Genomic DNA, 26,557 nt, shown 5'->3' on the forward strand with positions numbered 1-26,557 from the left:
TTGTTATTTCTGCACTAACCGCTTTCATAGTCATTGCAGGGGTACTGGTCTGCCTGGGCTGCTGCATCATCCCCTGTGTGAGAGGACTCGCCCAGCGACTGATTGAAATGGCCCTCACTAAGAAAATGACTATGTTATACGAACTAATACCATCCAAAGCAGAAGAGAGACAATGCTATGAAATTGACTTGAGAGAAACATTCCCGACTGATTGAACCCTCACGAATGATCGAACTACAGAAAGTCGAGAGAACATGTGGTTCTGTGAAGAAACTTGGGGACTTCAACTCGAAGGACATAAATTTGTTTTAGATTATAATTCAGTAAATTTGTATAAAGAGGAAGAAAATGATGGAAAAATGTATGTAACTATTTCCTTGTGTATTCTATCTGTGTCTGTACAAGATTGTTTACGGAAACTGCCTAGGGCACAAGTGATTGACAGGTCACGGTCAAGAGATTAAGAGTCTATCACAGAACTTGCAGAACGGCTAATCTTGCTCCGGTGTAACTTTCCACAGCTAAATGTTATTTCCTTTGAATTCTGAGTGTCCTTGTTCATTACCATTTGTCTGGATGCTTTTTTGTCTAAATCAATGTATAAAAGAGATGGTTTTCAGCATCAGCTCAGAGAAGACTCCCACGGACACTTGGGCTCTGTGTGACTCTCTCTCTCAATAAAGTTCGTTCAGATTCTACCTCCGTTTTTGTAATGGTCTTTGTTGGAAAATTTCTAACAGTTGGGGACATACCGAAGGTCAGGAAGTCGAGGATCCAGTTGCAGAGGTGAGGGCTGACACCAAGTCCCACAAGTATGGTGATAATAAGCTTGGATGGTATATTGATGTTAAAGGCAGAGTTGTAGTCGATGAATAGGAGGCTGACGTAGGTGTGTCTCTTATCCAGGTGTTCAATGGACTTTACCTTTGATTGTATCTAAGGTATGTCTAATCTGTTTATATGCAGAGTAAAGGTGGTCACTTTACCCCGGTACATGAAGTAATTAAATCTGAACCCAGAGCACCACAGTGTCTGGCTGTCCTCCACACCCCACATAATGAACACACACACCATGGGCACTGCCAACGTTTATTGCAGGGGTCGTGAACACGGGCACGGCGGCCCCTCCATCCCCCACACCAGGGTCATCTGTTCGTGCCCAGGATCATTGTGTGTGACCACTCCTGCCCACGGGGAACGAGTCCATTCCTGCCCGCTCTTTGCCCAGGGTCACTCTGTCTGGTCCCCGCTGCCCAGGGTGAATAAGTCCATTCTTGCTCACTCCAGTCCCAGGCCACACTCTGTGCCTCTCCACAGCTGCCCGCGGGCTCCAGTCCAGTCCCTGCCCGCTCCTCGTCCAGGGTCGCTTCGTGTGGTCAGCTCCGGCCGGGCAGGCTCCGTAGACAGGAATTCATCGCCCTCAGCTCCGCCACCGTGTCGTGGTCAGCGCCGTAGTGAGTGGTGAGCAACGGGATGGCCCGGTCAATCACACTCTCCGCTTCACACACCGACCGGCTACAGGGGCAGGGGAGACATTCAGTCAATGGGGACCTCCACCCATGGTAACCTCCCCTCCCACACCCCCGCCCAAAGGTCATGGGGAACCCCCCTCTTAGTCATGGGGAACCCCAACACACCACTGCAGAGGGAGGCAGTCGATGGACTCCCCCCAATAAGTCAATGTACATCCCCCCCCCCCCCCCCCCCCCCCCCCCCCCCCCCCCCACGTGCCCAGGGCACCCTCTGCCACCCTGAGCCCCCTCATGCCCAGGCAATGCACCCCCATGACCCTGTGCCTCCCCTCTGGTGCCCCCCCCCCCCCCCATGCCCAGACCCTGCCCTCCCCCGTACCTGTTGAACAGCACCTGTGCCAGTTTGAGGAGCTGCTGTGCCAGCTCCACGCTGCCGGCCCCGTACTGCAGCTCCACCGCATGCACGCTCCGTTGCAGGTGCTGCGCCGCTGCTTCCCACTCCCCTGCAGGCACAGGGCCAGTCGTTAGTGACAGGGAACCGCCCCACGCAGAAACCCCCCCAAATCTGTTACTGACACCCCCGTTACTGACAGCCACCCAACCTGAAACCCCCTCACAATGCCTCAGGACCCCAACACCACACAGACCCCCCCCCCCACCCATCACCTCAACACCCCTCTCCCCCCCATGCCTCTCTCTCCCCTCAACCCTCCCACACACATCCATCTACCCCCCTTCCTCACTCTCACCGCGCCCCCCCCTCCCTCCGCCTCCCCCCGACACACGGACCACACACGGACCACCTACCGCGAGTGGCGTAGACCCGGGCCAGGCTGTCATCAATCTCTCCGTGCAGCGGGTGCTGGGCGGGCAGGAGGCTCTGGGCACCGGCCTGGCACTGCTGGAGCTGGGCCAGGGCCGTGTCTGTGGAGAGAGAGGGCCCGTCAGTGCCAGCCCGTCCTCCCCACGCCCGGCTGAGAGGAGTGGGCAGCTCCTGGCTCCCGGTCACAGGGCATCTCCCGGTGACAGCCGGCCCTTGGCCCTACGTGTTGGCGCAGTGACGGGGAGCGGGGACACACACACGGACGACAAACCCCCCTCCCCCCCACCATCAGGGCCAGCGGCATCCTCAACAACCTCCCACCCACCCACCTCGCCCTCATCCCCAGCACCGGCTAAAGGCTAGCCCAGCAGCATCCCCCCCCCCCCCCCCCCACCAGCCACCCGTCAACCTCTCTCCCCCTCCCCCAGTGTGTACCTGTGTGTGTGGAGTGCATGTTGCCGGCTCCCTCCATCTGGAGCCGCAGCTGCTGCAGTTGTTGTTGTAGAGACTGTGGGGGCACCAGCTGGGCACAGCGGACACATCTGTAGCCCCCCTCCTCCAGCTGTGGGGGCACAGAGAGGGTAGACATTCACAGCCTTGACCCCAGGGTGCCAGCGTGAAATACTAGAGGGCCGATATGCAAGGGGAGGGAAGCTGGGAAGAGTGGAGTAATGGCCATGAGAGGCCGGGGGCAGCAGGGGTGTGAGGGGCAGGACAGTGGGGGGCGGAGGACAGGGGGCAGGGGGAGGTGGGAGAGGGTGGGCTGGAGCTAAGTGTGGAGAAGGAACCCAGTGCAGACCGTTGCCACCCACACCCACCCAGTGAAGATCAGTGGACCCGGTGACGCGGAGCGGAGTGGGTGGGACCGGAGCGGAGTGGGTGGGAGCAGAGCGGAGCGGAGTGGGTGGGACCGGAGTGGGGTGGGAGCAGAGCGGAGCGGGGTGGTGGGACCGGAGCGGGGTGGGTGGGAGCAGAGCGGAGCGGAGTGGGTGGGGAGCAGAGCGGGGTGGGTGGGACCGGAGCGGAGTGGGTGGGAGCAGAGCGGAGCGGGGTGTGTGGGACCGGAGCGGGGTGGGTGGAGCGGACGGAGCGGGGTGTGTGGGACCGGAGCGGGGTGGGTGGGAGCAGAGCGTGGTGGGTGGGACCGGAGCGGAGTGGGTGGGAGCAGAGCGGAGCGGGGTGTGGTGGGACCGGAGCGGGGTTCCAAGTGGGAGCACTCAGCGGGGTGTGGGTGGACCGGAGGGGGCCTGCAGCCGCCCAGACTCACCGACAGAGCGGACCCACAGGGGCGGCACAGGAACTGTGCTTGTGGGGCCGGGCTTCCCTCTGCCCCCCCCGCGACACACGCACTGCACTCACACCAGAAGTAGTACTGTGTCTGCAGAGATTTCCGCCGATCACCTCACGCACTGCCGACTCCAGTGGGGACCTGCACACACCACACAGAATCTCATCATGGACACTGACAACCCCCACACGGCTAGCCCCCCCCCCCCCCCACCCGTCCCCCCCCGTCCCCACCCCACCCCCCCGTCCCCACTCCACCCCCCCCTCCATCCCCACTACACCCCCCCCATTCCCCACTACTTCACCCCACCCCCCCCAAAAAAACTCCCCCCCCCCCCCCCTCGGTCCACCTACACCCCCCCCTCCACCCACTCCCCCCCCCCCCCCCACTGTCTACAAACCCCCCATCCCATCCCCACCCCCCATCCCCACTACACCCCCACCCCCCCCCTGTACACCCCCCCCCATCCCCACTCCACCCCCCCATCCCCACCCCCCCCCCCATCCCCACTCCACCCCCCATCCCCCCCCCCCCCCCAGCTTTCTACACCCCCCCCATGCCCACCTGACACCCCCCCATCCCCACTCCACCCACCCCCATCCCCACTCCACCCCCCCCATCCCCACTACAACCCCCCCAGACCACACCCCCCCCCATCCCCCCCGAGACCCCCCCCCATCCCCACTACCACCCCCCATCCCCACTACACCCCCCTGTCCCCCACTACCAACCCCCCCCATCCCCACTACACCCCCCCATCCCCACTCCACCCCCCCCCGTCCCCACTACACCCCCCCGTCCCCACTACACCCCCCTGTCCCCACTACCACCCCCCCCGTCCCCACTACAACCCCCCCCCCCCACTACACCCCCGTCCCCACTACACCCCCCCCGTCCCCACTACACCCCCCATCCCCCAACTACACCCCCCCCCCCCACTACACCCTGTCCCCACTACACCCCCCCCAGCTCCCCACACCCCCCCGTCCCAATTACAACCCCCCGTCCCCACTACACCCCCCTGTCCCCACTACACCCCCGTCCCCACTACACCCCCCCCCCCCCCCCCCCACTAAAGGACCCCCGTCCCCACTACACCCCCTTCCCCACTACACCCCCCCCCCCCCACTACACAACCCCCCCCCCCCGTCCCCACTACACCCCCGTCCCCACTACAACCCCCGTCCCCACTACACCCCCCATCCCCACTACACCCCCCCCCATCCCCACTACACCCCCCCCCCATCCCCACTACACCCCCCCCCACTACACCCACTACACCCCCCCCCCCCACCCCCCCCCCCCCCCCCCCCACACCCCCCCGTCCCCACTACACCCCCCCCTGTCCCCACTACACCCCCCCCGTCCCCACTACACCCCCCCCGTCCCCACTACACCCCCCCCCATCCCCACTACACCCCCCCGTCCCCACTACACCCCCCCCCATCCCCACTACCCCCCCCCATCCCCACTACACCCCCCCCCCCCCCCCACTACCCCCCCCCATCCCCACTACACCCCCCCCACTACCCCACTACACCCCCCGTCCCCACTACACCCCCCCCATCCCCACTACACCCCCCCCCATCCCCACTACACCCCCCCCCCATCCCCACTACACCCCCCCCATCCCCACTACACCCCCCCCCACCCCACTACACCCCCCGTCCCCCTACACTACACCCCCCCCCCCGTCCCCACTACACCCCCCCCGTCCCCACTACACCCCCCCCCCCACTACACCCCCCGTCCCCACTACCCCCCCCGTCCCCACTACACCCCCCCCTCCCCACTACACCCCCCCCCCCCGTCCCCACTACTACCCCCCGTCCCCACTACACCCCCCCCCTCCCCACTACACCCCCCCCGTCCCCCACTACACCCCCCCCCCCACTACACCCCCCCGTCCCCACTACACCCCCCCGTCCCCACACAACACACCCCCGTCCCCACTACACCCCCCCTGTCCCCACTACACTACCCCCCCCCGTCCCCACTACACCCCCCCCCGTCCCCACTACACCCCCCCGTCCCCACTACCCCCCCCCCCCCCCCCCCACTACACCCCCCCCCCGTCCCCACTACACCCCCCTGTCCCCCCCACTACACCCCCCTGTCCCCACTACACCCCCCCGTCCCCACTACACCCCCCCCCCCCCACCCCACTACACCCCCCCCCACTCCCCCACTACACCCCCCCCCCCCCCACTACCACCCCCCCCCGTCCCCACTACCCCCCCCCGTCCCCACACACCCCCCCCCCCCGTCCCCACTACACCCCCCCTGTCCCCACTACACCCCCCCCTGTCCCCACTACACCCCCCCCCGTCCCCACTACACCCCCCCCCCCCGTCCCCACTACACCCCCCCCGTCCCCACTACACCCCCCCCCCCCCCACTACACCCCCCCCCCCCCCCCCCTACACCCCCCCCCTCCCCCACACTACCCCCCCATCCCCACTACACCCCCCCCCCCCCCTACACCCCCCCCGTCCCCACTACACCCCCCCCCCATCCCCACTACACCCCCCCCCCCCCCCCCCACCCCACTACACCCCCCCGTCCCCACTACACCCCCCCCATCCCCACTACACCCCCCCCACTACCCCACTACACCCCCCCCGTCCCCACTCCACCCCCCCCCGTCCCCACTACACCCCCCCGTCCCCACTACACCCCCCCCCCCCCACTACACCCCCCCCCCCTACCCCACTACACCCCCCCCATCCCCACTACACCCCCCCGTCCCCACTACACCCCCCCCCGTCCCACTACTACCCCCGTCCCGTCCCCACTACCCCCCCCCCCCCGTCCCCACTACACCCCCCCCGTCCCCACTACACCCCCCTGTCCCCACTACACCCCCCCCGTCCCCACTACCCCCCCCCCCCGTCCCCACTACACCCCCCCCCACCCCCCCTCCCCCCCCCCCCCCCCCCACTACACCCCCCTGTCCCCACTACACCCCCCCCCCCCCCCCACCCCCCCCGTCCCCACTACCACCCCCCCGTCCCCACTACACCACACCCCCCCCCCCCCCACTACACCCCCCCGTCCCCACTACACCCCCCCGTCCCCACTACACCCCCCCGTCCCCACTACACCCCCCCGTCCCCACACTACCCCCCCCCCGTCCCCACTACACACCCCCCCCACCCCACTACACCCCCCCCCCCCCCCCCACTACACCCCCCCCCGTCCCCACTACACGCCCCGTCCCCCTGGATGGTGTGGAGGGGGGGGGGGGGGGGGGGGGGGGGGCTACGTACCGTAGCAGTGCAGCACCTGTTCTCCAGCGGGGATAGGCTCGGTGGCGCGGAGGGTGATGCGGGTCCCCTGGAAGCTGGCAGTGGTGTTAGGCTGGCAGGAGTGGTTGAGCAGGCTGGCCCAGCAGTACAGGGCTGTGCCCACACACACCTCCCGCGTGTCCCTGACACTCCCCGCACCCTCTCCTGTAGGCACACACACACACACAGTCAGGGGAAGAGGACCAACACACACACCCACACCCCATCCATGGAGCTATCCCCTCTCCCAGCCCTCAACACCCTCCCCCGACCCCTAACCCTGACTCAGCTCCCCCCCCTCCCCTGGTCCTGCCACCCCACCTCCCCCTCCCCCCTTCACTCCCCCACTGGGAAGTCTAACATGGGCAGGACCCACACTGAATGGTGGGGCTCTGGGGAGGGTTATAGAGCAGAGGGATCTAGGAGTGCAGAGACATCGTTCCTTGGAAGTCGGTTCACAGATAGATAAGGTGGGCAAAAAGGCTTTGGCACATTCATCAGTCAGAGAACTGAGTATATAAGTTGGGAGGGCATGTTGCAGTTGTATAACACGTTGGTGAGGCTACATTTAGAGTATTGTGTTCAGTTCTAATCACCATGTTGTAAGAACATTGTTGTCAACTAGGGAAGGGCACAGCGAAGGTTTACGAGGATGTTGCCAGGACTGGAGGGTCTGGGCATAGGCTGGACTCTATTCCTTGCAGTGCAGGGGGATGAGGGGTGATCTGACGGAGGTGTATAAAATCATGAGAGGAAGAGATCGGGTAGATGCACAGAATCTCTTGCCCAGAGTAGGGGCATCAAGAACCAGAGGACATGGGTTTAAGATGAGGGGGGAAAACTTTTAATAGGAACGAGAGGGTAAGAAACATTCGGTAAGAAAGATTTAAGAAACAGTTAGGCAGGAACATGGATAACACGGGTTTAGAGGGATATGGGCCAAACGGGGGCAGGTGGGACCAGTGTAGATGGGACATGTTGGCCAGTGTGGGCAAGTTGGGCTGAAGGGCTTGTTTCCATGCTGTATCACTCTATGACTCCCGACCCCCACCCGCAACTTGGCCCCCACCCCTGCCACCCCCCTGTGCTCGGATCTGCCCCCCCCCCCATCCACCACCCCCCCTCCCCCCACTCCGTCTCTGCCAGATCATAGACCTCTGTCCCCAGCTCTGCTGCCCCCTCCCCCAGCTCATACACGACCCCCCTCCCCCAATGACCCCATACACCCCCTCCCCCACCCCCTAACCCCCTGTACACCCACCCCCCTCCCCCGTACACCCCCCCCCCCCCCCCCCCCGCCCCCACTCACCAGTGTCGTGGAGCACGGTGATGGCCTGGGCGTTGCACTGCAGCTGCAGCATGTGTCGCAGTACTGCCACCCCCCAGTGCAGCCAGCCGCGCACCCTGCCCCAGCGCCCCCACCCCTTCGCCCTGAGGCCGGCGGTGCTGCAGGGCCCAGCACAGGGCTGCGGCGCTGGCTGCACACACAAAGCGCTGCTGGGGACTCTGCGAGCGGCGGTGCGTTAGCAAGCTGCACATCACCCGGGTAACAGCCGGGGGTCTCCCCCTCCCCCCAACGCCAGGACCCCCTCCTCACCCTCATCCTCCCCCCCTTCATCCTCCCCCTCCCCCCCCAGCCACCCTCCTCACCCTCATCCTCCCCTCCCCACAACGCCAGGGCCCCCCCTCCCCTCCTCCTCCCCCTCCCCCCCCATTCCAGGTACCCGCCCCACCCATCCTCCCCGCCAGGACCCCTCATCTCCCCCCACCCCCCCCCAGGGCAAACACCCCTCATCCTCATCCTCATCCTCCCCCACTACTCCCGCCCGCTTGGGTCCCCCCTTCTCACCGTCACCCCTCTCCTCCCCGCCCACTCCCCCCACCTTGGGCATGACCTCCTCACCCTCTACCACCTTCTTGCCCTCACCCCCCACTCCTCCAAGCTCAGATGCCGCAACTTTGTACTGCACCTCTCCCTGGGCGCCACCCCTCTGTCCCACTTCTGTCTCTCCTAGAGGTTCCCCCCGCAGTGCCCCTTCCTCTCCCCATGCCCCCCTCAGTGTGGTGCGTAGGGCGAGATGGCTGCCGGTGCCCAGGGCCAGTAGATGCCCGCCCAGTGGGCAGTCCAGCCAGTGATGTGTGTGCCAGGCGGTGGAGCGACACAGCTGCCCACAGTACTGGGCGTAGCTGCAGGAGGGGCAGGGCAGGGGCAGGGTGGCGGGGGCCAGGCAGTGGTGGCACAGCAGCTCCTGGGTGGGGGGGTGGTCCGGGGACGGCAGGCCGGGCACCAGCACAGCGGCGAAGGCAGTTTCCCGCAGCACCGCCTGCCCCCTCACCACATCCTGGCACGCGCGGTAGTGCCGACCCCTGCTGCCCTCCCAGCGCAGAGAGAGGCCGGGGGCGCACTCCCCCACCCCCGGGGCAGGGGGCGCTGGGGAGGGGGGCTCTGACTCCTTGCTCCCTCCCCCGGACCCTCCCAGCCGCTGCAGGCAGGCTGCAAGGCGCGACTGCGTCTTGTGCTGCAGCTCCGGCGGGTAGCCCAGGCTCTCCGCTCTGTCTATGTCCTCCACACAGTCCTGTGGGAGGGAGCAAGGGGGCAACGTCAATGCAAGGGGTGGGGGAGAGAGAGGGGAGGGTGGATGGGAACAGGGGGAGGGTCTTGCTGCAGCTGGTCGAGTGGGGGACAGGGGTGGGGGAGGAGTGCAGAGAGAGGGTCTCACCTGGTAGCGGTGCAGCTGGTAGAGTGCGGCGGAGCGGTTGGCGTAGAGCAGCGCACACTCTGGGCTGTCAGCGGGCATGTACCTGAGACCCTGGTGGTGACAGAGAGACAGTCAGACACGGGGGGAGGGGGGGAAGGGGTGAACGATCACTCAGCACTGCATTGCCCCCGCTCATATACCCCTCACCTGGCTGGGCGGCACGGAAACATACCCTTCGGCCCTATTTGCCCACGCCAACCAAGATGCCCCATTTGCCTGCGTTTTGCCCATATCCCTCTAAACCTTTCTTATCCATGTACCTGTACAAATGGATTTTAAATCCTGTTCTAGCCCCTGCCTCAACTACCTCCTCTGGCAGCTTGTTCCATTTGTGTGAAAAAGTTATCCGTCGGATTCCTATTAAATCTTTTCCCCGTCACCTTGAACCTATGTCCTCTGGTCCTCGATTCCACCACTCTGGGCAAGAGACTCTGTGCATCCACCTAATCTATTCCTCTCATGATTTTGTACACCTCTATAAGATCCCCCCTCATCCTCGTGTGCACCATGGAATAGAGACCCAGCCTGCTCAACCTCTCCCTATAGCTCACACCGTCAAGTCCTGGCAACATCCTCATAAATCTTTTCTGAACCCTTTCAAGCTTGACAATATCTCCTTGTAACTCAAGCCCTCCAGTTGTGGCAAGGTTTTGGTGAATCTTCTCTGCACCTTCTCCAGCATCATACCATCCTTCCTGTGGCAGGGTGAGCCCACCATGCACAATTCCCCGAGTGAGGTCCCACCAGTCACCTGTACAGATGAAGCTTCACGCCCCACTCTCAGCTCAATGTCCTGATCTATGAAGGCAAGCTTACACATGGCTTCTTCACCATCCTCACTACTTCTTAGTTTAGTTTAGTTTCGAGTCACAGCACTGAAACAGGCCCTTTGGCCCATCGAGTCCACGCCAACTAGTAATCCCCACAGTAACACTATCCCACACTAGGGACAATTTACAATTTTACTGAAACCAATTAACTTTAAAACATGCACGTCCTTGGAACGTAGGAGGAAACTAGAGATGCCCATGCGATCATAGAGTGATAGTGTGGAAACAGGCCCTTCGGCCCAACTTGCCCCCACCGGCCAACATGCCCCATCTATACTAGTCCCACTTGCCTGCATTTGACCCATATCCCACTAAACCTACCCTATTCATGTACCCGTCTAACTGTTTCTTAAACGTTGCGATAGTCTCCGACTCAACTCCCTCACCTGACAGCTCATTCCATACATCCACAATCCTTTGTGTGAAAAAGTTACCTAGATTCCTATTAAATCTTTCCCCCTTCATCTTAAACTTACAGTGCCCTCCATAATGTTTGGGACAAAGACCCATCATTTATTTATTTGTCTCTGTACTCCACAATTTGAGATTTGTAATAGAAAAAAAACCACATGTGGTTAAAGTGAAAGTTAAGTAAAAAAATATATATATATGTGTTCGGCACGGACTAGAAGGGTCGAGATGGCCTGTTTCCGTGCTGTAATTGTTATATGGTTATATTATATGGTTATAAGTGCACATTGTCAGATTTTATTCAAGGGAATTTTTGTAAATCTTCTCTAAACTTCCACCCACTACAATTTGCCAACTACCACAACAAAACAGTGTGGCACAACGGTAGAGCTGCTGCCTGCCTCACAGCGCCAGTGACCTGGGTTCGATCCTGACAACAGGTGCAGTCTGAATGGAGTTTGTACGTTCCCCGTGACCTATGTGGGTTTTCTCCGGGTGCTCCGGTTTCCCCCCACACTCCAAAGACATGTAGGTTAATTAACTTGGTAAAATTGTGAATTGTGCCTAGTGCGAGTTGGATAGTGGTAGTGTACGGGGATCGCTGGTCGGCGCAGACTCAGTGGGCTGAAGGGCCTGTTTCCGCACTGTTTATCTAAACTAAACAGGTCACAGAAGATGGAATCTCACTCTGCACTGGAGCACTGAATAATAAAACACACATGTCAGGCTGTTGTTCATAGACTACAGCTCAGTGTTGAACACCATTATCCCCTCCATACGGGTTATCAAGAGCACAGAACTGGGTTTCATAGAAACATAGAAATTATGTGCAGGAGTAGGCCATTCGGCCCTTCGAGCCTGCACCGCCATTCAATATGATCATGGCTGATCATCCAACTCAGTATCCCGTACCTGCCTTCTCTCCATACCCCCTGATCCCCTTAGCCACAAGGGCCACATCTAACTCCCTCTTAAATATAGCCAATGAACTGGCCTCAACTACCCTCTGTGGCAGAGAGTTCCAGAGATTCACCACTCTCTGTGTGAAAAATGTTGTTCTCATCTCGGTTTTAAAGGATTTCCCCTTTATCCTTAAGCTGTGACCCCTTGCCCTGGCCTTCCCTAACATCGGGAACAATCTTCCTGCATCTAGCCTGTCCAACCCCTTAAGAATTTTGTAAGTTTCTATAAGATCCCCTCTCAATCTTCTAAATTCTAGAGAGTATAAACCAAGTCTATCCAGTCTTTCTTCATAAGACAGTCCTGACATCCCAGGAATCAGTCTGGTGAACCGTCTCACCACTCCCTCTATGGCAATAATGTCCTTCCTCAGATTTGGAGACCAAAACTGTACGCAATACTCCAGGTGTGGTCTCACCAAGACCCTGTACAACTGCAGTAGAACCTCTCTGCTCCTATACTCAAATCCTTTTGCAATGAAAGCTAACATACCATTCACTTTCTTTACTGCCTGCTGCACCTGCATGCCTACCTTCAATGACTGGTGTACCATGACACCCAGGTCTCGCTGCATCTCCCCCTTTCCCAATCGGCCACCATTTAGATAATAGTCTGCTTTCCTGTTTTTGCCACCAAAATGGATAACCTCACATTTATCCACATTATACTGCATCTGCCAAACATTTGCCCACTCACCCAGCCTATCCAAGTCACCCTGCAGTCTCCTAGCATCCTCCTCACACCTAACACTGCCCCCCAGCTTAGTGTCATCCGCAAACTTGGAGATATTGCCTTCAATTCCCTCATCCAGATCATTAATATATATTGTAAATAGCTGGGGTCCCAGTACTGAGCCTTGGGGTACCCCACTAGTCACTGCCTGCCATTGTGAAAAGGACCCGTTTACTCTTACTCTTTGCTTCCTGTTTGCCAGCCAGTTCTCTATCCACATCAATACTGAACCCCCAATGCCTTGTGTTTTAAGTTTGTATACTAATCTCTTATGTGGGACCTTGTCGAAAGCCTTCTGGAAGTCCAGATACACCACATCCACTGGTTCTCCCCTATCCACGCTACTAGTTACATCCTCGAAAAATTCTATAAGATTCGTCAGACATGATTTACCTTTCGTAAATCCATGCTGACTTTGTCCAATGATTTCACCACTTTCCAAATGTGCTGCTATCCCATCTTTAATAACTGACTCTAGCAGTTTCCCCACTACCGATGTTAGACTAACTGGTCTGTAATTCCCCATTTTCTCTCTCCCTCCCTTCTTAAAAAGCGGGGTTACGTTTGCTACCCGCCAATCTTCAGGAACTACTCCAAAATCTAAAGAGTTTTGAAAGATTATTACTAATGCATCCACTATTTCTGGAGCTACTTCCTTAAGTACTCTGGGATGCAGCCTATCTGGCCCTGGGGATTTATCGGCCTTTAATCCATTCAATTTACCCAACACCACTTCCCGGCTAACCTGGATTTCACTCAATTCCTCCAACTCCTTTGACCCGCGGTCCCCTGCTATTTCCGGCAAATTATTTATGTCTTCCTTAGTGAAGACGGAACCAAAGTAGTTATTCAATTGGTCCGCCATATCCTTGTTCCCCATGATCAACTCACCTGTTTCTGACTGCAAGGGACCTACATTTGTTTTAACTAATCTCTTTCTTTTCACATATCTATAAAACCTTTTGCAGTCAGTTTCTATGTTCCCTGCCAGTTTTCCTTCATAATCTATTTTTCCTTTCCTAATTAAGCCCTTTGTCCTCCTCTGCTGGTCCCTGAATTTCTCCCAGTCCTCCGGTATGCTGCTTCCTCTGTCAAATTTGTACGCATCATCCTTCGCTTTGATACTATCCCTGATTTCCCTTGTTATCCATGGATGCACCACCCTCCCTGATCTATTCTTTTGCCAAACTGGGATGAACAATTTTTGTAGTTCATCCATGCAGTCTTTAAATGTCTTCCATTGCATATCCACCGTCAACCCTTTTAGAATTAATTGCCAGTCAATCTTGGCCAATTCACGTCTCATACCCTCAAAGTTACCTTTCCTCAAGTTCAGAACCATTGTTTCTGAATTAACAATGTCACTCTCCATCCTAATGAAGAACTCAACCACACTATGGTCACTCTTGCCCAAGGGGGCACGTACAACAAGACTGCTAACTAACCCTTCCTCATCACTCAATACCCAGTCTAAAATAGCCTGCTCTCTCGTTGGTTCCTCTACATGTTGATCTAGACAACCATCCCGCATACATTCCAAGAAATCCTCCTCCTCAGCACCCCTGCCAATTTGATTCACCCAATCTATACGTAGATTGAAGTCACCCATTATAACCGTTTTGCCTTTGTCGCATGCATTTCTAATTTCCTGTTTGATACCATCTCCAACTTCACTACTACTGTTAGGTGGCCTGTACACAACACCCAGTTGTGTGTACCCCTGCCAACATAGGCATGCCAACTATTAATGTAGTTCCCAACTCTGACCTCCTATGGCACTCCACTGGTCACTGGCCTCCATACAGGAACACAACCCTCCACCAATGTCCTCAGGAACACAACATAGTACAGCACTGGGACAGGCAGTTCAGTCCACAGTATCAGTACCCAACATGATGCCAAGACCAATTCGTATCTGCATGCAAATGATCCATATCCCTCCATTCCCTGCATATCCATGTCCTATCCAAGTCTCTTAAATCCCACTATCATGCAGTGTGTTCCAGGCACTCACCACCCTCTCCTATCTATGCCTATAATGTTATATACTTCTACCAGGTTTGAGGAAGGACATTCTTGCTATTGAGGGAGTGTAGCGTAGGTTTACAAGGTTAATTCCCGGGATGGCGGCACTGTCATATGCTGAGAGAATGGAGCAGCTGGGCTTGTACACACTGGAGTTTAGAAGGATGAGAGGGATTCTCATTGAAACATATAAGATTGTTAAGGGTTTGGACACGCTAGAGGCAAGAAACATGTTCCCGATGTTGGGGGTGTCCAGAACCAGGGGCCACAGTTTAAGAATAAGGAGTAAGCCATTTAGAACGGAGACGAGGAAACACTTTTTCTCACAGAGAGTAGTGAGTCTGTGGAATTCTCTGCCTCAGAGTGGAGGCAGGTGGAGGCAGTTTTTCTGGATGCTTTCAAGAGAGAGCTAGATAGGGCTTAAAAATAGGGGATATAGGGAGAATGGCAGGAAGGCAGGAAGGATCAGCCATGATCACATTGAATGGCGGTGCTGGCTCGAAGGGCCGAATGTCCTACTCCTGCACCTATTGTCTATTGTCTCCCTGCAACCTCCAGCATTCCAGAGAAAACAATCCAAGTCTATCCCAACTCCCCATGTAGCTGAAAACCGCTGATCCAGGCATCATTCAGGTCAACCTCCTCCACTCACTCTCCAAACCTTTCACACCCTGCCTGTAAAGGGGCGACCAGAACTACACAACTACACTGTGAGTTGGGGTGGGGATGTTGTTCCCACTCGGGGCTGGGCCTACCTTTGTGTAGAGTGAGAGGGCCTGCGGGTAGTCCCTGGCCTTGAAGCTGTCATTGCCCCGTTGTTTCAGGTCGAGAGCGGTGCTGCGGTCCTTGCCAGCCCGCCAGCTCGCGCACAGCTCGTCCAGCACAGCCGTGTCCGCAGGTCTGCACAGCACAGAGGGCACGTTGGTTAGTGGTGACCAGAGACGGGGGGAGACAGTAGACAGGGGGGTGGGGGGATGGGAGAGTAAGAGGGGTGCAAAAGGGAGAACGAGGGAGGGGTGGGGGGGACAGACCAGTTATTCTGTGGCAGCAAACGAGACTCCAAGATAGTGCAATAACAAGTAGTAACCGCAGGTGCCAGTTTACAAACAACAGGCACAAAGTGCTGGAATAACAGCGGGTCAGGCAGCACCTGTGGAGAACATGGACAGGTGACATTCAGGGTCGGGACCCTTCAGGATGGTGTGTTGCCTCCCTGGCGCTAAGGTATCTTGGAGTGACTGCATGACATCCCCAAGGGGAGCAGCCGGAGGTGATGTTGATGTTGGCACAAATGATGTAGATAGGAAAAGGGATGAGGTCCTGCAAAGTGAATATAGGCGGTTAGGCAAAAGATGAAACACCGAGACCTCCAGGCTAGTGATCTCTGGATTACTCCTGATGCCACGTGCTAGTGAGGGTAGGAACAGGAAGATAGGACAAAAAGATAGACACAAAAAGCTGGAGTAACTCAGCGGGGCAGGCAGTATCTCTGGAGAGAAGGAATGGGTGACGTTTCAGGTCGAGGTCCTTCTTCAGGCTGAGGAGTTGGTGCAGGGGATGAGGATTCAGATTTTTGAACCATTGGGATCTCGTCTGGAGCAGAGTACAAGAGGAATATGTTGCACCTGCACCAATATCCTGGGGGCAGGTTTGCTCGTGCTATGCTGGTGGGTTTAAACTGGATTAGCAGAAGGGCAGGATCCAAGGCAGGGGAGAGGCTGGAAGTAGATAGGGAAGGCGATGAAAGAAAGTTCAGTGGACAGGATAGACAGGAGCATGGCCGGGACGTAGGAAGGACTGCTGGATTGAATTGCACATTTAAATGCGAGAGGCCTGATGGGCATGGATAGGTGTGTGCGACTGAGACGTTGTGGCCATTATAGAAAACCTGGCTAAGAGAGGGACAGACAGACACAAAGTGCTGGAGTAACTCAGCAGGTCAGGCAGCATCTCCGCTGTATTTATGTCTGTTTTGAGTATAAACCTGCATCTGCAGTTCCTTTCTACACATACACTTCTGGCGGCACAGTGGCGCAGCGGTAGAGTTGCTGCCTCACAGCGCCAGAGACCCTGGTTCAATCCTGACTGCAGGTGTTGTCTGTACGGAGTTTGTACGTTCTCCCAGTGACCTACGTGGGTTTTCTCCGAGATCTTTGGTGTCCTCCCACACTCCAAAGACATACAGGTTTGTAGGTTAATTGGCTTGGTGTAAAAGTAAATTGTCCCTTGTGTGTGTGTGTAGGATAGTGTTAGTGTGCGGGGATCGCTGATCGGTGTGGACACGGTGGGCCGAAGGACCTGTTTCCGCACTGTATCTCTAAACTAAACTAAACTCAACTAAAAATGAGATGGACAGGACTGGCAGATTAATGGGCCAGGTACAGGAGAGATAGAGGTGAGATAAGAGATGAGAAGGGGGTTGCTCTATTGATTAAGATGCATGTTGCATCAGTAGTCCGAGATGACATTAAAGATGGCTTGTCCAGTGAGGCTATATGGGGGGAGCTGAGAAATAAAAAGGGATTGATCACCTTGTTGTGAGTGTATTATAGGCCTCCAAATAGTCAATGGGAATTAAAGGTCATAAGTATATTGGAGCAGAATTAGGTCATTCGGCCCATCAAGTTTACTCCGCCATTCAATCATGGCTGATCTATCTCTCCCTCCTAACCCCATTCTCCTGCCTTCTCCCCATAACCTCTGACACCTGTACTAATCACGAATCTATCTATCTCTGCCTTAAAGATATCCACTGACGGCCTCCACAGCCTTCTGTGGCAAAGATTCCACAGATTCACCACCCTCCGACTAAAGAAATTTCTCCTCATCTTCCTAAAAGAATGTCCTTTAATTCAAAGGTTATGACCTCTAGTCCTAGACTATCGACTACTAGAAGCATCCTCTCCACATCCACTCTATAGAAACATAGAAAATAGGTGCAGGCCCTTTGAGCCTGCACCGCCATTCAATATGATCATGGCTGATCATCCAACTCAGTATCCTGTACCTGCCTTCTCTCCATATCCCCTGATCCCTTTAGCCACAAGGGCCACATCTAACTCCCTCTTAAATATAGCCAATGAACTGGCCTCAACTACCTTCTGTGGCAGAGAATTCCAGAGATTCACCACTCTCTGTGTGAAAAATGTTTTTCTCATCTCAGTCCTAAAGGATTTCCCCTTTATCCTTAAACTGTGACCCCTTGTCCTGGACTTCCCCAACATCGGGAACAATCTTCCTGCCTCTAACCTGTCCAACCCCTTAAGAATTTTGTACGTTTCTATAAGATCCCCCCTCAATCTTCTAAATTCTAGCGAGTACAAGCCGAGTCTATCCAGTCTTTCTTCATATGACAGTCCTGACATCCCAGGAATCAGTCTGGTGAACCTTCTCTGCACTCCCTCTATGGCAATAATGTCCTTCCTCAGATTTGGAGACCAAAACTGTACGCAATACTCCAGGTGTGGTCTCACCAATACTCTGTACAACTGCAGTAGAACCTCCCTGCTCCTATACTCAAATCCTTTTGCTATGAATGCTAATATACCATTCGCTTTCTTCACTGCCTGCTGCACCTGCATGCCTACCCAGCCCTTTCACTATTTTCTATGTTTCAATGAGGTCCCCCCTTATTCTTCTAAACTCCAGTGAGTACAGGTCCAGTGTTGTCAAACGCTCATCATAGGTTAATCCACTCATTCCTGGGATCATGTTAGTAAACCTCCTCTGGACCCTCTCCAGAGCCAGCACATCCTTCCTCAGATATGGTGTGCAAAATTGCTCACAATACTCCAAATGTGGCCTGACCAGCACCTTATAGAGCCTGAACATTACATCCCTGTTTTACATCCCTAATGGACGTTCCTTTGGGACAGAGATGAGGAGGAATTTCTTTAGTCAGAGGGTGGTGAATCAGTGCGGCTGTGGAGGCCTAGTCAATGGAAATTTTAAGGTGGGGATTGAGAATCTTAATTAGTACGGGTGTCAGGGGTTATGGGGAGAAGGCAGGAGAATGGGGCTGAGAGGGATAGATCAGCCATGATTGAATGGCGGAGTGGACTTGATGGGCCGAATGGACTAATTCTGCTCCAACATCTTATGAATTTTTGAAGACCAAATATGCCAGGAGATTTCAGTTACAGAAACAATGAGGCTGTCATTAGTAGGCGATTTTATCTTTGCCATTGAGTTAAGGGCTTTAATGGGGTGGAATTTGTTAAGAGTTCTGGAAAGTTTCCTCAGGTTATAAACCTACTAGGAAGAAGGCGAGGCTTGACCTGCTCCAGGGAAGTATGGACAGCAAGTGACTGAAGCTACAGTGGGGCAGTCCAGTTATGTGGATAAGAACAGCGCTGATCCACTAGTTTAATTTTAAACATGTGGAATGTAAATGTTTTACAATATTAGACAGGGGCTTGCAGAAGCTGGTTGGAGTAGGTTGTTTGCAGGCAAAGTGGGATGCTTTAGAAAGTGAGATGGAGAGAGTTCAGATCTGTTTTTGGGTTGAGTGAAGTTTAAGGCAGGCAGGCAGGAGTGGGGAACACTGGGCGATACAATAAAATAATGTTTGGTAAGGAAAAGGAGGGATGGATAAAGTTTAGTTTAGTGATACAGTGCAGAAACAGGCCCTTCAGCCCACCGAGTCCGCACTGACCAGCGATCCCCGCACATTAACACTATCCTACACTCGGGACAATTTTTTTTACATTGATACCAAGTCAATTAACTTAAAAACCTGTACGTCTGGGACAGAGATGAGGAGGAACTGGACTGCCCCACTGCGCCGCCAGTAAAGGTAACAGCAGCTGGGAACAAGGGCATTCCTGGAGGTGTATCGGGCCTACAGGAGGAAACCAGGGGGAAAAAAAAAAAAAACAGTTGTGAGAAAGCTCTGGCAGAGAAAAATAATTCACTTTATCATGTATCGGTACACTGTGGATGGAACAATTGTAATCATGTATTGTCTTTCGACTGACTTGTTACCACGAAACAAACGCTTTTCACTGTACCTTGATACACGTGACAATAAACTAAACTCAAACAAGGAGAATATTTAGAATTGTTAAATACATTAAAGGAAAAAATAGTAATGAAGGGGAGAATAGGGCCCCTCAAAGACTAAAAGTGGTCATCTATGTGTGGAGCCACAGGGGATGGGCAAGGTCCTTAAGGAATATTGTTTTCCATTTTACTGCAGAGAAAGACATGAACTCTGGAAAGTTAACAGGTTGTCTTGGGATAGTCCGTGTTACAGTAGAGGTGGTGCTGTATATCTTCAAACATATGAATCTGCCACGGTAGCATAGCGGTAGAATTGCTGCCTCACAGCTCCAGAGACCCGGGTTCGATCTGACTGTAGGCGTTGTCTGTATGGAGCTTGCACGCTCTCACCGTGACCTGCGTAGGTTTTCTCCCACACTCCAAAGACGCGCAGGTTTGTAGGTTAATTGGCCTATGTAAAATTGTAAATTATCTCGTGTTTGTAGGATAGTGTTAGTGCGCGGGGATTGCTGTTCGTCGAGGATTCAGTTGGCCAAAGGGCCTGTTTCCGTGCTGCATCTAAACTAAATCTCCAGGATAGACACAAAATGCTGGAGTAACTCAGCAGGACAGGCAGCATCTCTGGAGAGAAGGAATGGGTGACGTTTCGGTTCGAGACCCTTCTTCAGACTAGTTAAGGAAAAGGAAAACAAGAGATATAGGCGATGATGTAGAGAGATAAAGAACAATGAATGAAAGATATGCAAAAAAGTAACAAAAAAGTAATGTCTCTACACCATCGTCTATATCTCTCATTACCCTTTTCCCCAACCAGTCTGAAGAAGGGTCAAGACCCAAAACACCACCCATTCCTTCTGTCCAGAGATGCTGTCTGGCCCGCTGAGTTACTCCAGCTTTTTGTGTCTCTCCACTGGGCTGCAAGCTGCCCAGGCGAAATATGAGATGCTGTTCCTCCAATTAATCTCCTAGGCCTGATCAGATCTATCCAAGAACACCGTGGTAATTTTATCTTCAGCCTCAGGTGAGGTGTGGAAGGACTGGTGGATGTCTATTGCTGTGCTGTTATTTATGGCCACAAAGGAAATTCTGGGAACTGATGGAATGTGTAGGAAGGAACTGCAGATGCTGGTTTAAACCGAAGATAGACACAAAAAGCATGCTTTTCAGATTGGCAGGTAATGACTAGTGGGGTGCAGCAAGGCCCAGTGCTGGTACCTCAGTTATTTACAATATATATTAACAATTTAGACGAGGGAATTGAATGTAACAAATGTACAGTTTGCGGATGACATAAAGCTGGGTGGCAATGTGAGCTGCAATGAGGATGCTGAGGCTGCAGGGTGACTTGGATAGGTTGGGTGAGTGGGCAGATGCATGGCACATGCAGTATAATGTGGATAAATGTGAGGCTATCCACTTTGGTGGCAAGAACAAGAAGGCAGATTATTATCTGAATAGTGTCAGCTTAGGAAAAGGGGAGGTGCAACAAGACTTGGGTGTGCTTGTACATCAGTCACTGAAAGTAAGCACGCAGGCACAGCAGGCAGTGAAGAAAGCTAATGACATGTTGACCTTTATTGCAAGAGGATTTGAGTTTAGGAGCAAGGAGCTCCTTCTGCAGCTGTACATGGCCCTGGCAAGACCACACTTGGAGTATTGTGTGTAATTTTGGTCTCCTAATTTGAGGAAGGAACTTTTTGCTATTGAGGGAGTGCAGCGTCGGTTCACCAGGTTAATTCCCGGGATGGCAGGGCTGATATATGATGAAAGAATGGGTCGACTGGGCTTGCATTCACTGGAATTTAGAAGGATGAGAGGGAATCTTATAGAAACATATAAAATTCTTAAAGGATTGGAAAGGCTAGATGCATGAAAAATGTTCCCGATGTTGGGGGAGTCCAGAACCGGGGGTCACAGTTTAAGAATAAGAGGTAGGCCATTTAGGACTGAGATGAGGAAAAACTTTTTCACCCAGAGTTGTGTGAATCTGTGGAATTCTCTACAGAAGGCAGTGGAGGCCAATTCACTGGATGTTTTCAAGAGGGAGTTAGATTTAGCTCTTAGGGCTAACGGAATCAAGGGATATGGGGAAAAAGCGGTAACAGGGTACTGATTCAGGATGATCAGCTATGGTCATATTGAATGGCGATGCTGCCTCGAAGGGTCGAATGGCCTACTCCTGCACCTACATTATATGTTTCCATGTAACTCAGCAGGACAGGCAGCATCTCTGGAGAGAAAGAATGGGTGACGTTTCAGGTCTGAAGAAGGGTCGCGACCCAAAACGCCACCCATTCCTTCTCTCCGGAGATGCTGCCTGTCCCGCTGAGTTACTCCAGCATTTTGTGTCTATCTGGGAACTGATGGTATTGGTTTGTTATTGCCATTTGTACTGAGATATTGCTACTAGACAGTAGTCTGATAACAGCACGGAAGAAGCTGTTCCTGAATCTGGTGGTGCGTGCTTTCAAGCTTTTGTATCTTTTACCCGGCGGGAGAGGGGAGAACGGCACAGCGGTAAAGTTGCTGCTTTACAGCGCTAGACACCCGGGTTCGATCCTGACTATGGGTGCTGTCTGTAAGGAGTCTCTATGATCTCTAGTGTGTGTGCGACAATGTTAGTGTACGGAGATTGCTGGTCGGCGCTGACACGGTGGGCCCAAGGGCCTATTTCCGCACTGTATCTCTAAACTAAGCAAGAATGTCTAGGGTGAAAATGGTCAATTATGTTGGCTGCTTTCTCAAGGTACATGAAGTGTAGGTGGAGTCAACGGTGAGGTGTCTGGTCTCTGTGATGGATTGGGCTACATCCACAACCCTCTGCAATCTCTTACGGTTTTTGTAGAGGTGATGCCAAACGGAGCTGCGATGTATGATAGAATGTTTTTTATGGTGTACCTGTCTATATAGACCAGTGAGCCTAACATCTGTGGCAGGTAAGTGACTGGAGAGGATTCTGAGGGTTCAGATATATATGAATTTAGAAAGAAAGAGGTTGATTAGGGATAGGCAACTCCGGCCTGTCAAAGCTGCCACAGCCAGACATAAAAACAGCTTTTTCCCCACGAATAATAGCTCCACTCAATAACCAAATATCTGCAGCCTCCTTTTGCTCTGGTATTTTATTTAATTCACATGTTTAATGGATAATGTTTTATTATTATTTTAATGTTTAATGTGTCATTTCTAACTGTCACAGTATGTCATGTTGTCACTTGCGGGCAGAGCACCAAGGTTAATTCCTTGTATGTGAATATACTTGGCCAATAAATTTAAGCTTTGTGTGGGAGATTGTCTCTCACAAATTTGATTTTGTTTTTCTAAAGAAGTAACCAAGATCGTCGATTTATACAGGGTGATAGATGTTGTCTTTATTGGACTTCAGCAAGTCATCTGATAAGGTTCTGCACGATAGGCTGTTCTGGAAGGTTAGACCGCATGGGATCTAGGGAGAGCTAGTTGACTAGATAGAGAATTGGCTTCATGGAAGGAAGCAGAGGGCGATGGTAGAAGGGTATTTTGTGAACTTGAGGCCTGTGACTAGTGGCGTGCTTCAGGGATTGGTGCCGGGACAACTGTTATTTATCATCTATAGGGAGGTTGCACGGCAGTCGGGTCACGACCCATGACCCGTACTGTTGCTACGCTACGCCAACTGGAGTACATGCGATAAACTGCAGGTAGGCACTGACCATTGTTTCCAGCGTAGCGGGCCCAACAAACTCGCCAAAATGGTCATTTTTTGCGCTGTAAATATTTATGGAAATCGGGATAAGTGTGAGAGACATTTATCCTACCTCAGAATTCTAAAAGTGAGGAGAAATGATGGTAGATAGAAGCGAGAGGTGAAGGGACAACAACAGCCAAAGTGCTTGGCGAACATTGGCTGTTTGCTCACTGCATTTCATCAACGGTAATAGAAGAAGAAGTATAGAAGTTTCTTTATTGTCATTGTAACATGAACCATGTACAACAAAATTTAAAAATGTCAGCCAGTCAGTGCACCATTCAAACATTTCTAAAAGTTAACGATACATACAAGATAAAATATTAAAAGATAAAAGGTAAGGCATTATTTGTGTTTTTTCTTGATTCCTTTGGCATGATAAATCACCCATGGTTCTCAAGTGGGTTTTTACATACAAAAAGAAAACGCTTCTGAAGCAAAATCTATCATTGAAAAAAAAATCGCAAACCATACATGTGTTTTGAATTACATTTTACTCAGATGCAAGCCAAGGAATGGCATAATTGTTAGCTGTTAATTGGACATCAACCTCAGCAAATTGACAATATCCTATTGAAAGGCAGTGGGTGTTTAAGCTGTCAGGACATTTTATTATTTGCCAAAATATACATCTCAATAGCATGATAGAAAACCTACTTTTCCACACACCACTTGTAAGTCTGGAGATTTTTTTTAATGATAAATTTAGCTTCAGAAGCGTTTTCTTTTTGCATGTAAAAACCCACTTCAGAACCATGGGCGATTTTTAAATTTTACAGCCAGATTTATCACTTCTGAAACTTTTTAGATACCAAAGGAATCAAGAAAAAACACAAATAATGCCTTACTTTTGATGAAATGCAGTGAGCAAACGCAATAATTCCCAATATTTTCAATCTTGATATCTGCACAGCCAATGTTCGCCAAGCACTTTAGCTGTTGTTGTCCCTTCAGCTCTCGCTTCTCTTTACCTTCATTTTTCTTCACTTTTGGAATTCTGAAGTAGGATAGATGTCTCTTACGGTTACCCCGACTTCCACACTTATGTACAGTACAAAAATTCACAATTTTGGCGGTTTTTAACAACGATGTCCTCCAGATGGATTGAGCGGCTCCGTGCGTCAACATCTTTGACCCGGTGACCTTACGTGCAACCCCCCTATATCAACAATTTGGATTAGAATGTAGAAGGTATGGTTAGTAGGTTTGCAAATCACACTAAAATAGGTGGTATCGTAGCAGTGAAGATGGTTAACCTGAATTGGGATGTTATGTTACAGCTGTACAAGATGTTGGCGCGGCCAGATTGTGTTCAGTTTGGTCACCCTAGTATAGGATGTTGTTAAACTGGAAAAGGTGCAGAGAAGATTTTTGAGGATGTTGCCAGGGCTTGCAGGCCTGAACTGCGGGGAGAGGGCAAGGTACAAACACTCTGAGAGAGGGGAGTGAACATGTGCAGGTATGGGTGTGATCGGGCTGTCATTATGGTCGAAAGGGTACAGAGAAGCTTCACGAGGATGTTGTCAGGGCTAGAGTTATAGGGAGAGGTTGTGGAGGCTGGGACTACTCCTTGGAGCACAAGAGGATGAGGGATGATCTTACAGAGATGTATAAAATCATGAGAGGAATAGATCAGTGGACGCACAGAGTCTTGTGCCAAGAGCAGGTGAATCGAGGACACGAGGACATAGGTGTAAGGTGTAGGGGAAAGATTTAATAGGAATCTGAGGGGTAACGTTTTCACACAAAGGGTGGTGGGTATATGGAGCAAGCTGCATGAGGAGGTAGTTGGGCCACAGGGCCTGTTTCCACATTGTAACGCTCCGTGATTATGACTATGATATTGTTTTTCAGTGACAGACCAGCCCCACCATTACTATAATGATGATAGAAGTCGGGTGGTTATGTTACAGTTGTACAAAACGTTGGTGAGACCTCATTTAGAATATTGTATTCTGTTTTTGTCACCCTGCTATAGGATGGCTGTCATTAAGCTGGAAAGGGTTCAGAGAAGATTTACGAGGATGTTGCCAGGACTAGAGGGTGTGAGCTATAGGGGGAGGTTGAGTAGGCTGGGTATTCCCTGGAGCGCAAGGAGGATGAGTGGTGATCTTATGGAGGTGTATAAAATCATGAGAGGAATAGATTGGGTGGATGTACAGAGTCTCTTGCCTAGAGCAGGGGACGGGATAACAATTTCTTGATTAGTGCAGGTGTCAGCGGTTCTGGGGAGAAGGCAGGAGAATGGGGTTAGGAGGGAGATAGATCAGCTATAGGTAGACAAAAATGCTGGAGAAACTTAGCGGGTGCAGCAGCATATATGGAGCGAAGGAAATAGGCATTGTTTCGGGCCAAAATGTTGCCTATTTCCTTCACTCCATAGATGCTGCTGCACCCGCTGAGTTTCTCCAGCACTTTTGTCTAGCTTCGATTTTCCAGCATCTGCAGTTCCTTCTTAAACACGATAGATCAGCCATGATTGAATGGCGGAGTAGATTTTATGGGCCGAATGACCCATAACTCGTGACCAGAAGGGGGAAGAGTTAATAGGAATCTGAGGAGAAACTTTCAGTTTAAGAATAAGGGGTAGGCCATTTAGAACGGAGATGAGGAAAACATTTTCTCACCCAGAGTTGTGAATCTGTAGGATTCTCTGCCACACAAGGCAGTGGAGGCCAATAATGTTTTCAAACGAGAGTTAGATTTAGCTCTTCGGGTTAAAGGAATCAAGGGATATGGGAGAAGGCAGGAACAGGGTCCTGACTGTGGATGGGCAGCCATGGTGACAGTGAACGGCGCTGCTGGCTCCAATATTCCTCACTCAGTCATTGACAGAGTGCGGGGCGACCCCGACCCCGCCTCCCTCACTCACCTCAGCCAACGTCGGGCCAGCCGCAGGAGGGGGCCGAGCCGGGTGTTGGAGGTGAAGCGGCGGCGCTGGAGGTCGGGCATGTGGCGCCAGTGGAGACGGCAGCGGCGCCGCCACTCGAGCCCCGGGCCCTGCATCCCCGCCATTACATAGCCCCGCCCCCTGCATCACAGGACCCCGCCCCCTGCATCACCAGGCCCCTCCTCCTCCTCATCACAGGACCCCGCCCCCCCATCATCACCATTCCCCGCCCCCTGCATCACATGGCCCCCGCCCCTTCATCACAGGACCCCGCCCCCTGCATCACAGGACCCCGCCCCCTTCATCACCAGACCCCGCCCCCAGCATCACAGGACCCCGCCCCCGGCATCAC

General features: G+C 53.4%; 1 protein-coding gene across 1 annotated transcript; it reads right to left on the reverse strand.

The window, feature by feature from the left end:
* Positions 1-302: 302 nt before the first annotated feature.
* Positions 303-26,343, reverse strand: smyd4 (SET and MYND domain containing 4). The gene is given in 12 exon segments (XM_055657395.1): positions 303-1,515; positions 1,852-1,975; positions 2,280-2,396; positions 2,731-2,857; positions 3,563-3,694; positions 3,696-3,724; positions 6,853-7,035; positions 8,180-8,376; positions 8,836-9,446; positions 9,591-9,680; positions 15,343-15,487; positions 26,188-26,343. Coding segments are annotated over 12 exon segments (2,037 nt in total). The 5' UTR covers positions 26,331-26,343; the 3' UTR covers positions 303-1,376.
* Positions 26,344-26,557: the final 214 nt, after the last annotated feature.

The sequence above is a fragment of the Leucoraja erinacea genome, chromosome 28, assembly GCF_028641065.1.
Source record: "Leucoraja erinacea ecotype New England chromosome 28, Leri_hhj_1, whole genome shotgun sequence".
Classification (NCBI taxonomy): domain Eukaryota; kingdom Metazoa; phylum Chordata; class Chondrichthyes; order Rajiformes; family Rajidae; genus Leucoraja; species Leucoraja erinaceus.